The sequence below is a fragment of the Fundulus heteroclitus genome, chromosome 11, assembly GCF_011125445.2.
Source record: "Fundulus heteroclitus isolate FHET01 chromosome 11, MU-UCD_Fhet_4.1, whole genome shotgun sequence".
NCBI classification, from domain to species: Eukaryota; Metazoa; Chordata; class Actinopteri; order Cyprinodontiformes; family Fundulidae; genus Fundulus; species Fundulus heteroclitus.
In genome coordinates, this window is record NC_046371.1 from 4,817,348 (window position 1) to 4,831,062 (window position 13,715).

A 13,715-nucleotide genomic window follows, 5' to 3' on the forward strand; every position below is an offset into this window, starting at 1 on the left:
ATGGGTGCAGCAGTCATTGAGAGGGCAGCGGGGTGAGTACTTAGAAGATTTCTGGGAAATATTACAGCTTTCCAACCAGCTGCTCCTGACTCTATTCCAAACTGTGGGACAGATGGACAGACAAGCTAACAGACCTGCTAGCATCACCATCCTGTGTCCATGACGCCACCAGGTCAAAGGAGGACATTATTTGTTTTGCTTCGCTTTTTTTTTTTTAGTGGCAGGCTGCAGGAAAATCTCTAAGACTGGGTGAATCCAGAGTCTTATAGCTTCTCCTGCCGGAAAGACCTGCGATCAGCTCTGACTCTTAACATTAAAGAGACAGGTGAGACTGGAATCCCTCAGTAGCAGATATCTGAACGCCACCAGCTTTCCAGGCTGCAGTGTCACAGGTCCAGGAGGCTGTTATGTTACTGGTGTTAACAGATTGATTCCCATTTTCAGTGAAGCCGCACGGTTACAGCCTCTGATGGTTGTTTCAGAACACGCTTTAAGATCAACAGCTCCTGTGAAACTGAGTAAGTTGAGAGGAGTAAGAACTGCTCCTCCACAGACAGCTTCCTGCAGGGAGACATTCACTGAAAAATGAAAGCTGAGTGTCGAGGCCTGGACAGTGAAGCATGCCTGAAGTTGGATGCATCATTATCCTTTAGTCATGTGAGTAAAGAGCAACTAAAGGAGTTGACAGAGTGATGCTCAGGTGGTACAAATGTAAAGATGATGTGTTAGTGAAGCTAGAAAATGTTTTGTTTCTTTTGAACTATTCTTCAGTCCGTCCATCTTTAACGCATACATCACACTTATTGGTGTAAACATTTAAAGTAGCATAGCCACGTTATTTGATTGTTTTATTTATTTATACGTCATTAGCTCACTCAGGTTGCATACAAAGTTTTTCTGAAAGATTATCCCCTCCTGCTGGTGCATTAGTTTTTTTTTTTTGGGCATTTCAAGCTTTGTTTTTTCTCCATTTGTGTACATTTATAATAACAATGGAAGTATGACACTGCGCATGTGCGCAGATAAACCAGGAAGCAGCTAACTGTTATTAGCATCTCCCAGTGAAGTGTGGAAGCAATGAAGAAAGGTTCAAGATACGGCGTAAAAAAACATAAAAAAAAGGTAAATGACTGGAATAGTGCAGGAAATACAGAATAAACGACGGTGTTCTTTGAAGCTAAACCTGCCGAGGCTCAGATGTGACTGCAGAGTTGATTGACGTGAGTAAACGTCCTTATTAATACCGTGATAATAGTAATAGCAATGCCCTTCTTAGCCTCTACAGTCTTAAGTACAAACATGATTATAAATAGATTGATTGATTGGTTGGTTCCTACCTTGATGCTGTCTCCCTGTTTCCTTTAGGAACGTGAATTTTCTTTCTCTGTGATCTTCTGATATGAGGCTCTTAGAGTTGCTGTGGATCATTATATTTAAAGGTATACTATGCAACCGGGGTTGATTTTCCAGCGAGGCTCCCCCCAGAGGGCGAAAGTAAAAGTGCACTGTCATAAAGATGCTCAGCTGTTCTGGTTTCTCCGTGAAGCCAGGCGCGGTTGTTTTGAGCTTAGCAGACAGGCGAACGCAACGAAATGTGGAAAAAACGGCAGTACAAACAATTACTAACACAGTGAAGGTATGAACATCAAGCTTCTTGCAGCGCTATCTTGGCGAGGCGGCCGGCCGCCGGCCGCCGCCTCGCCAGTTTTATTATTATTATTATTTATTTTTTTTATTTTTTATTTTTATGTTGGCGAGACGCTACTGCCACCGCCTCGCCAAGCCGCAGCCGCCGCCTCGCCGCCGCCGCCTCGCCGCCGCCGCCTCGCCGCCGCCGCCTCGCCGCCGCCGCCTCGCCGCCGCCGCCTCGCCGCCGCCGCCTCGCCGCCGCGGTAGCGTCTCGCCAACATAAAAAAAAAAAGATAATAATAATAATAATAAAACTCGATATGCTTGCATGTTTATTTGACGTTAACACGCATTTCTTTGTTGTTGCTTTCGCGCGTGCATATAGTGAATGACAGGGCAAAAACACATGGAGTTCTCGCCGTAAAGCAAGACTTCTGTGGGTGCGGGCCGAGGGCTCCTGCAATTGCAAGTGCGGTATTTCCCCCACAGACCCCCAGGGCGGCCGAGAAAACCTTTGTTCAACCTGAAATGACTCATTTAATCATCCAAAACGGTATGGAACACATTAATTAACTGAAAAATGTTGCATAGTATGCCTTTAATTAATAATGGCTGGTCTTCGATCATGCTGAGTAGCTGCTTTACCACGAGGCATTTCAAAGGGGTAAGACTCGGTCCGGCATGATGTAGTTGTGGTTTATTAGTCACCATCTGGCTTTGTGATAGTTCTGTGCTACTGCCTGTAGATGGCGCCACGTCTATTTCTATCTGCTCATTGTGCCCGTTGCCGGGGTTCTATTTAGGCTCAAAAAGGACCACCAACACATTATCAACATGGACACTTGGTGTATATAACCTTATTTCATCATGATCAAATGGTTTTTGGTCTTTTTTATAAGCAAATATCATGGCTATGTACCTTTAAATACTGTGGTGACACTCGTACATAATTTTGCGTGATGGATGCACTGGCACTGCTGGAAGACCTTGTAAATGGGAGATTTAGGAGGGAATGCATTTTCAGGGATCAAAGATTTCCTGGCCCATGATAACGGATGGCTAATATGTCGATTTAGACTTCCTAGAGTCTTCGACTCCAGTCCTCAAGGTGAGGATGTCATGCAACATGTAAGACAGCAATAAGGTACATTTTTTAACAAGCTCTTATAATTTGGACAACATATGTGCTTTTACCTCTGGATTACACATTTAATAAAGGCCTTTCTGGGAAATTATTCACAGATTCTTTGCCTTTACTCTGTAATTGCCATAGTTAACCATCAAATAACTATGATCAGCTGACTCATTTAAATACACATTAATATTCATAAGGTAAAGGGAACTGATTGCTGGTGTGCTTGGTTTTATAAATCAGGATTTTTTGGGAACGTACACCATTTTCGGCTTTCAGGGGTACGCCAACTTTCAGTATAAATCCTATGCAATGTTTTATAAATGAGACTCCAGAACCCTACAGCTGAGGTAACAAATTGCTGTCAAAACGGCCCTGTTGCAAAGAGCAAATATTCAAGGGGAGTTTTTTAGTAGCTATAGAAATTTTCCTAACCATAGAATGTGTAAAAACAGTTGTCCACAGCACTAATTAGCACAGAAAAATCCCTTAGACATGCTGAGGCTATTGTTCTCTTTGATATGCAGCCAACAGGTTAAAAAAAATCAGTTAATTAACCATACCTTCACTTTAAATCCAGCAAAGCTGAAAGGCTTAAAATGTGAGAGGTAAATAAGGGAAATTCACAGTTCATGGTTGGCAACGTAACTGAAAAAAGCCTTTCTGTGATACAGAGAAAGGCTTTTATTTTCTGGATCCAGCAGCAGAATTAAAGCCCTTTTTTAAGGGAGAAATAATCAGAATTATTTTTCGTGTAGTCACCACTTGCAAAAGTGTTTTTCAATTGTTCTATTTTCACTTTTTATTCACCGAATTAAATTACACACTACGAACAGCTCCGACTGAGTCTCTGAGACAAAGAGGACATATATATTCATATGTTTATGAGGTTATAAACCACAGAAGTTGTATAGCGAAATTAAATTAGTGACATATCGCTGAAAGTAAACAAGGAAACAACATGTTAAATAGTATACATCAGTGCTTTAAGTGGGAAAAAATAAGTGCTGGTACCCCACTTAATGTTATAGAAATATGGGAGAGAAACATAGGTAATATTTTCATATAGATGTATCAACTAATTGTTTTATTGGACATAAACTGCAAAGAACAAAGCCAGTTCTACATCAAATGAACAAAAGTCAAATTCAAAGTGTCATGAAGACATGAAAAATAATGCGGGAAAAGATCCTCAAAAACATAAAGAAGATAAAAATCCCTTTTAGACATTTCAATAACCTTATTACTGTTACGTTTCCTTCTATAAAATATATTTCTTAGTGTTAAGCTTGGCCTCAACAAATCAACGCCACTTTAGCAACATTATCTTACTTGTTATCTGACGATATGTCACAGACATTGACGCCAGATTGGGTCGGTTTCTGCCCAGTTGGGGTTCTTTGGAACACGGGCTGGAAAAAAGTGGCTAAAATTTGGGCTGATTTCCACAAAATTTGGCAGGTTTTAGGACGTATTCAAAATAGTAGTTATTGTGTGGCAGAAAAGGAAAAAAAACTTGCACATTAAATGCTGTTTCCTAACACTCATAAATGTCTTTATTTTGAAATGTCTAAAATTAGTCAAGTGTCAATGTCAAATGGAAACACCCCACATGGGGTTAAGAGTTCAACTGATCAACTTATATCTGTTTCATGTCTGTGTGTGAAATGTTGTGAATTTGGTTGCCTGATCCTATATGTTTCTTCTTTGCCTAAATGCAGGTGTGTGTTAATGACGTGCTCGTTATTATGAGTGTCATATGTAGTTCTACACTTTTAATGAGTTCAAGACAGGATGAGAGTTGCACTGCAAAAATGGAGCTAAAAGTAAGTAAAATGCTTTTGAAATGAGTGTATTTGTCCTTGATTTGAGCATGTAAATATGTTTATCTGCCAATGGAATAAGATTTTTTGCACTTAAAATAGGATTAACTCATCCTTACCATCTTATTTCAAGTGCAATATACCTAATTATCTTACGTTAGAGGTCAAAATACTCATTCCATTGGCAGATGATCTTATTTACCTGCTCAAATCAAGGACGAATACACTAATTTTAAGAAAATCTTACTTACCTAAAATTACCTTTTTGCAGTGTGGACTGGTTTTTTTTCTGATATTTAAAAAATATTTAATAACAAATAAAACAAAGAGCATAAAGCTTAGCCACAAGGAACACAAGAACAGATTATTTGAGCCGCTATGATATTAACCCTGGAGGAATTACAGAAAATCCATTCGCTGAAATGTCTGTATGATAAAACAACGGTTAAAATAAACTGAATGATTGTAAGAACTGTTCATGCACTGCAAAAAGAGAACTAAAAATAGGTTAAATGTTCTTAAAATTAATATATTTTCCTTGATTTGAGCAGCTAAATAAGACTATTTGCCGATGGAATGAGTATATCAACCACTAAAATAAGATAATTAGACATCCAGCACTTGAAATAAGTTGGAGATGAATTGTTCTTATTTTAAGTGCAAAAATCTTATTCCATTGGCAAATAGTCTGATTTACCAGCTCAAATCAATGAAAATACACTCATTTCAAGAGGATTTTATCTACTTTGAGTTCCCTTTTTGCAGTGTGTAACTCGCTATTATTTCTTAGTTTAAGAAAAAAAACTGCTTTCAAGCTTAACTTGAAGCCACTTTAACCACTTCTGTGAATTTAGAGGAACATTTTACTGAACCCAACCTGAAGTTTGATCATTTATCGGCATCTCATAATTGAATGAATGCTTAACTGGTTTTATTGGAGGTGTGTCAGCGAAAGAAATTGACGATTAGAAAGACCAACACCGGGGTTTAGCAAACTAATCACACAGTGGGAACGGCTACATAGCAACATATATGAAAGAGCAAATTTCATTCTCAGAGCCTGGCTAGGCAGCAGCTGAAGTCTGGATGCAGAGCAGTATAGAAAATAACAACCATAAATCAACGTGGCCTTCTGCCCGCTCTGCTGTCAGACAGCGCTGCCAAGAACGGCTCCTCTGAAGCCCAGTTTCCTCCAAACCAGCTATTCATGCAGACAAGAGTTAGAGTTGCTGACGGCGACATCACTTCATCACAGCAAAAAAAAAAAAAAACACAATTTACTCCTGTATATCATAAAAAGATGATGAAAAACAAAAGACGTTTATTTGTTCAACCTGTCCAGCGAGCTGGTTAATCACCATCTCCACTGATTAGTCTATGATCATTACCATAAGGACTGTTTAACAAAAGGAACATTTTGGCTTTGGAGCGGATGTTGCTGCAATCAAGGAACTGATGCTGCACTTCTTCGCTCATAATTGCAGGATCAGTTTAATGAAGATGAGAAGAACAGAAAATAATCTGTGCCAGCAAAAAGTCAAAGAGTGATGAACCAAGCGCGAACACTGTGACATTATTTAAGCAGACGCAGTCCAAGCTCCAGTAATTACAAAACTGAAGTTTACAGCTCAGTTAATGGAGAAAAACCTACAAGAACAGAAGAGTTGTCTAAAATCATCTGACAACATGGTGGGATTATTCACCAACAGCAGAAATGTAGCTTTAATAATTCAATGACGTGCAGTCAGGGGAATCAAATCGAATACTAACACTGAAATTATAAAATTATTTGACTGTAAAATTTGTTTACAGCACAATTTTAACATTTTTATGGTCAGAATTGCTGAGTTTATGCATTACCTGTTGAAATAGATGGGAGAAGGACGAGGTGAGACAGTGATGGTGCTGTGCCACATGTATAGATGATACTTTTGATTTCATAAATTCATTTCAGTTCACATAGACGTATAAAAAATGCACAGTAACATAAAAGTAGCACCTTAGGCCCAATTTATACAGTTTATCTGCAGAAAAGGTTGTTTTGGGTTGAGTTACACTTTAAACTCATCATTCTGCATCACTTTTTCTCTTTATGGACATTTCTGGGTTGTTTTAATGTGTTGTGGGAAAACTGACATCTAGTGGCAGGATGCTGTTACTACACAGTTAAAAAAAACATTTGCTACAGGAGGCTCAGTTTTAACCACTTTATACACTTTAAAAGAAGATATGTCTCTACTTTATGACATGATACGCCTTTTTTGGCTCTTGAGGGCCGAATAAATTGCCTTGATTGGCCAAATTTGGCCCACGGCCCTTGAGTTTGACAAGTGTGGTCTAGAATATAATTAATGTGTGTGACATGTTTAGTTTTTGTAATCGGCCATCGATGTGTGATTAAAATATGTTGAACGAGGCAAAAAGTACCGAGCCCCAGTGATAGGGGGCAGCGATGAGCCCCGGAGGAACAACAGGTATCAGATGCACGTCACTGCGTGTTCTTCTTCTGCGCAGAGGGCAACGCACGGACGTGTCTAACGATGCACTCATTTAAACTTGTTTAGACAAAACGGAAGATTATCTCTGAATTAAAGGATTTTTCTAAAGTGGGGGCATAGAGAGAGGGCAGCCAACTTCAAACTGCTTCAAACCAACGGGAGAATTGTAATCTGCTCTTACCCCCTGGAGTGGAAGCCTACACCTGAAAAGACTGGCCGTGCCACAAGTCGACACCTTGTTCTACTGTCCGTGCCTTTTAATAAAAAAAATTTATTTCCATTTATTTTCTCTGCACTGAAAAGACAGAAATCGTCCAGCTCGACCAGAACCGGTGTAGGTACCAGATCTGCTCAGGGCCCTGCACCTCGTGATGACGTCACTATACATGATTGGCTTAACGTTTGCACGATTACGCAAAACATTGTGATTGGTCCAGACAACTTACTAATGTAAGTATAGTGAGATTGTAGGTTTTCTTCGAGAGCGGGATTGCGGTTTGTAAACATGGACAATTTTTACTAAGAAATTCTCCATTATCTTTTGCCTCCCGATGACGTCACTATATGGCAACTCCGTTCAAACAAACTACACTTAATCAATTTTATTTCGTTAATGTACGGTGATCATTTGGCACTGTCGGTTATTTGACCAAATACCTGAGTCGTGTTATTTATTAGAAAAGCCTTGTATTTGGGAGATTCTTTAAACCAATTCCTCTGAGCAGAGGTGGGATGCTGTTGTGCATGTGCAAATTGCCCACAATACCTTGAAGGTAAGTCAAATTATGGTAATTAATGTTTTACTTTTATCTTCTTGATCATACAGTTATTTAAATAGTATTTTTTTTTTTTTTTTTTACAAATGTTGAACATGGTATGAACATATCAGATACAAGATAAGAGATACAAGATACAAGTATGAACATATCAGATACAAGATAAAAGAAATGCAAACTAGTTTGCATTACTTTTATGTGTCCCTATTACAATAATGGGATGTGTTTTAATGTATTATAGGTATTTGATCAAATAACCGATAATGCCAAATGATCACCGTACATTGACTGAATAAAATTGATTTGTTACAAATAGAGACCGCAGGCGCAATGTAGTTTGTTTGAGTGGAGTTGCCATATAGTGACGTCATGAGGAGGCGCTGACCACCCGAGCCGATCTGGTACCAACACCAGTCCAGTCCAACGCGCCTCCTTGGTGATTATTGCACCAAGCAGCCAGATTTTTAGAAATGAATAGTGTTAAATTGGCTAAGAAATGTATAACTTAATAAAATATTTACAAGTTGAACGTGATAATTCTATAAATTTAAGATTTTTTTGAGGACTTATATTTTGATTTCTAAATTTACGACCCGGCGGAAACCCTGTTAGCTTGCTGCTACTGCTAAAATAATATTATTAGCTATAATAATTGTTGTCTATGACAGTCTGCTACTTCAGCCTCATGACAGCAGAAATAAAGTAGATCAAATTTAAATCAGCGTGAGCCAAAAAAAAAAAAGTTACAATTTTTAAAGATTTCTAAAGGGATATAGACAGCGGCGGGAGACATAAATAAAAATATGGAATAAACACCCCATGAATTTAGCAGAATCATCTCTTGCTGTCGAGCTCCTTATGGAGCAACAATGGAAGCTAATATTAGCTGGGCTCGGTTAGCGAGCTAATTAGGAAGCTAATAGTAGCTTAGCTCGGTTAGCGAGCTAATTAGGAAGCTAATATTAGCTGGGCTCGGTTAGCGAGCTAATTAGGAAGCTAATATTAGCTGGGCTCGGTTAGCGAGCTAATTAGGAAGCTAATATTAGCTGGGTTCGGTTAGCGAGCTAATTAGGAAGCTAATATTAGGATCCTAACTAGCTGGGTTAGCGAGCCTGCGCTCTGGCTAACAGAGGCACTGCTCTTTACTTTTAGATTGAAAACTTTACTTTTAAAAGAGCATAACCATGATAACAGTAATGAGCGACTTTAAACTGTGTTAAAACCTCGAGACCGGTAAAGGCAACTGAACAGGAAAAGCAAATTATTTTCTTCAGCCTCGTTTTCCTTTTTTTTTTTTTGTTGTCCAGACCTTAAAAGAGAGAAATTACTTGAATCACATTTCAGACATTTCCAGACTGAGTGGGATTCGTGGGAGTAGCTGTTGTTACAGTAAATGTCTTTATTAACTCATTTTATGACAACAACGCTATGAAACTATTCCAGTCCCATTGGCAGAGATTGTAAACATCTCCCTCAGAGGTAAACTGTGGGATGTGTAAAATACGTTTAACTGTTGCAGGAATAAAAAATCTCCAGTATAAATCCAAACAGCTAGATAACCTGGAGAAATACACGCTAAAAGCCATCAGTTCATATTAATCTGTATTTTCTGACCTGCACCAGCAGCAGGTGTTTTATTTCAGTGAACATTGGGTGAAGTAAAGCTTCATAAAGTACATGTTTCTTACATACTCAGCAGGCCTAGAAAGGCAAAACGTGATGATTTTAACTGTAATGGCTCACCTTGGCCTTGTTAATGGTGCAGTGCAGTGCGTTGTTCTCCTGGTCATACTGCAAACTAAACTCCAGGGTTCCCAGAGTGGCTGTAAAGACAGAATGAGACGAGACGGAGTTACGATAAATTAGACGCTGAAAGAAAAGCCTTTGTGGCACACAGACAGAAGCGACGACTCAGGAGAGTATTAACCCCTCTCTGCTTGGCTGATTAGGGTCATTTCAAGTGAAAGCCCTAAAGGGAGCTCTCGTGGTGCGTTTAATCACTGGTGTTCTTACACAACATTCCCCCATGCATGCATAAGAAATCACAGATACAATGACTTGCAAAAGTGTTCAAACCCCGTCCACTTTTAGGCCTACCGGCAGGTTCCACACATCCGTGTATACCATTGGGATTTTAGTGGAAGAGATTTATACAATATTTCATTTGTTCCCTTCACTCTGACACCGCTGAATAAAATGTTGAATACAACTGTCCCCAAAAGTCACCAAATTAGTAAAATATATTCCACCATTTTGTCATTTAACTTTAGTTTAGAGGCTGCTGCTCTGTTTCTGGCCTCTGAGGTTCTTCATTGAACATTAGAGAGCAACCAGCACCATGAAGACCTAGGAACCCAGCAGACGGTCAGGAGGTTCTGGTCCAGTTTAAAGCAGGATCAGGTTCTACAACAACATCCTAAGCTTTGGACTTCTTCCAGCTCTCTGGACGTGGAGCGAGGATGGACCACCTGCAGACCTACACTGCAAAAAGGGAACTAAAAATAAGTAAAATTTTCTTGAAATTAGAGTATTTTTCCTTGAAAAAATACTCTAAATAAGACTATTTGCCAATGTAATAAGATTTTTGCACTTAAAATAATAACAATTCATCTCCACCATCTTATTTCAAGTGCAGAATAGCTAATAACCTTATTTTAGGGGTAAGAATACTCATTCCATTGGCAAATAATCTTATTTAGCTGCTCAAATCAAGGAAAAATACTCTAATTTCAAGAAAATTTTACTTATTTTTAGTTCCCATTTTGTAGTGTACCAAGACGTCCACCTGGACAAGGAGAGCATTAATCAGAGATGCAACCTGGAGGACCATGGTAGCTCTGGAGGAGCTGCAGATCGACAGCTCAGGTGTCATGCACTGTAGAGATTTACCCTTTATGCAATAGCGGCAAGAATTAGGAGTCATTTTGAAAAAATACGGTAAAAATTCCTGTTTAAGGTTTGTGACAAACCATGTAGAGTGAAGGTGGAAGAAGACGCTCTGGTCAGATGAGACCAAATGTGAACTTTTTGGGCTAAATGCAAAACTATGTGGCAGGAAACTAATAATGCAGGATCCAGCCTGCTTTGCAGAACCAGAACCAGAACCAGACATGGAGAATCAGCATTTAGTTCCTATGCTCCACTGATCTGGAACAAACTCCCAGAAAACTGTAAAAGTACTAAAAGTTCTTTTAAAACAAGGTTAAGTTCTAGTTAAACTGTTTTACCGAAACATCATTAGTTAAACTTTGTAGTGCAACTGTTTTAAATTTTTGCTTTTAGTTTCTATTCTCCCGTGTTCTATTTTGTTTCTACATTTTATTCCTGCTTGCTTTTATTCTGTTTTATTATCATATATTTTAATCATGTAAAGCACTTTGCATTGTGTCTGTACTGAAATGTGCTATAAAAATAAATTTGCCTTGCCTTGCTTCTGTGTTGCATCCCTTGCTAGTTAGTTCATGGTGAGAATAAACAGAAATGTCTTTAATTTCTGTGCAGAACTTGTGCTCATTGTGGCTTTCCACATATTTAAAATAAGTCTTTACTGCCACAATATTAAGAGCAGAAGCAGGAAGCACTGATGCTGGGTCTTCACAGGTAAGGAGAAACTTGCTGAGTAAACTACATCTATGTGCAAGGAGAAGCTGAGCAGTTATCAGGAGAGGGTTTTCACTGAAGTTTCAGAGTAACTCTTCATTCACACTCTAAAATATTTTATTCTGTATTGTAAAAGGCAGCGCAGGGAGAAGGCCAGGAGTCAGGGCAGAGACCAGCCTGCAGACACTGACAGAGCAAGGTCTGATTCCTTGTTTGATTTATTCGTTAAATACATATTTTCCCATATTATTTGACTCCTGCGTTATTTGCATTCCTAAAGTAGGCAGGGATATGTCATGTCATTGTTCTTTATCTTTAATAATTTTTGCACATCTGTTACACACTGCAAAAACTAAACTAAAAATAAGTACAGTTTTCTTAAACTGAGTGTAGTTGTCCTTGATTTGAGCACACAAATAAGATGATTTGCCATTGGAATAAGATTTCTGCACTTAAAATAAGAACAACTCATCTCTGTCATCTTATTTCAAGTGCAGTATATCTAACTATTTTATTTTAGGGGTCAAAATACTCATTCAATTGGCAGATCATCTTATTTACCTGCTTAAATCAAGAACAAAGACACTAAGTTCAAGAAAATTTGACTTATTTTTAGTTCTGTTTTTGCAATGCATTTGAAAAAAAAATATGGATTTGTTTACACTGCAAAAACAGACCTTAAAATAAGTAAAATGTTCTTAAAATTTGGGTTTTTGTCCTTGATTTGAGCAGGTGAATAAATATTATTTGCCAATGGAATGAGTATTTTGACCTCTAAAATAAGATAATTAGACATCCTGCACTTGAAATTAGACGATGGAGATGAGTTGTTCCTATTTTAAGAGCTAAAATCTTATTCCATTGGCAGGTCATCTTATTTACCTGGTCAAATCAAGGACAGATACATTAATTTTAAGAAGATTGTACTTATTTTTAGTTCAGTTTTTGCAGTGTAGTGTTGGGTCACTTTCTATGTTCATGCCAATAAATTAAAGCATGAGGCTTACAGCCCTGTTACCTTGTCACTCCCATTCCAAACCGTGTGATAATAATTTGCTCACTGGAATGTTTTTTTTTAACCAAACGTCTGTTTGGTTAAAACAGACGTTCAGTGTTTTCATGTGGCATCTTATGATCTGGCTACTTGCCTTGTAGATCTCAGAGGGTCACTATGTCAACTCAAACAGAGGTTGGCAGCTAAAACTTTAGATTTTGCTAATTTAAAGAACTAAATTTGGTCGCACTGTTGCTGATTATGTGGTTCCTCAGCCACTGGAGAGGTGCGAGAGGATGCAGGCAGCAGTGAAGCAGCTCAAACTAACTTCTAGGTCAGAAGATGCTTGTTTAACCTGATCTTTCTCTGTTTTGCCTTTGGGCAAAAAACGCTCCCTTTGTTTTATTCACACTTTGTTATAAATACATATGAGCTGTAAACAACTTTAGTTTGTCTGAATTTGTGACGTACTTGCAGATACCAACACCTCCTACATGTTTTACCTCCTTAAAAAAATAAATAAAAAAAATCAGAGCCACGTAACGAGGGATGAATCAGGCCTTGTACTTTGTTTTAAATGAAGTAGACAAAGGAGTTTAATGTCATAACTGAAGCCTTATTGTCCAACATGTTGTTTGTAAGAGTTACCATCAAGTGAATCCAGTTTAAAGCTCCCTTTGTGGGGTCAAAGTCCTCCACAGCTCAAAGTAGAAATGGCAAAACACAGGGAGATCTTGATCAGTTTTACTTGAAATCAATAGCTGGTTCGCTTCCATAGCATTAAATTCCTTAAGTTTAGATTTAAGTCTCACTTTGTGATTAAAGTGCTCCTGAATCCACTAAAACTCAGTGAATCAATGTTGCTCCTGGATAAAGCTGAGTTCACGGCCAACACAAACAGAACCATAAACACACAATGATTTACTTATTTTGTTTCCTGACTAAATAAAGCGTTTCATAAACTCTTCTGCTATGTGTATAATATTGCAGCAGTGACCCTTGATCTCACTCTGTGAAATGCAAACAAGGGCTGGAAATAGAAGTGAAAGTAAAGGCATCCCTTTACCGTTTGACTAATAATTATCTGATTACTTCGGCGCACTTACCGAACACAGAAATTTAATTTGCAGATGTTCAGTTAATGCTTAAATATAAAAAACAGAAATAAGTGAGTCGTCTTCATAGAAAAGTAACGTAACCGGTCATGACGCAGCAGAAAACTGATAATTTGATGCCATCGAACTCAATCAGAGCGAATTATTC

At 38.4% G+C, this 13,715-nt stretch overlaps 1 protein-coding gene across 2 annotated transcripts in view; it reads right to left on the reverse strand.

Annotated features, from left to right (window-relative positions):
* The window catches only part of doc2b (double C2-like domains, beta), a 228,646-nt gene that overhangs the window by 94,640 nt on the left and 120,291 nt on the right, over positions 1-13,715 (reverse strand). For both annotated transcript variants that reach the window (XM_036142767.1, XM_021317502.2), the window contains exon 2: positions 9,602-9,681. In XM_036142767.1, the coding sequence (XP_035998660.1) occupies positions 9,602-9,681 (80 nt within the window). The remainder of the gene's footprint in view (positions 1-9,601; positions 9,682-13,715) is intronic.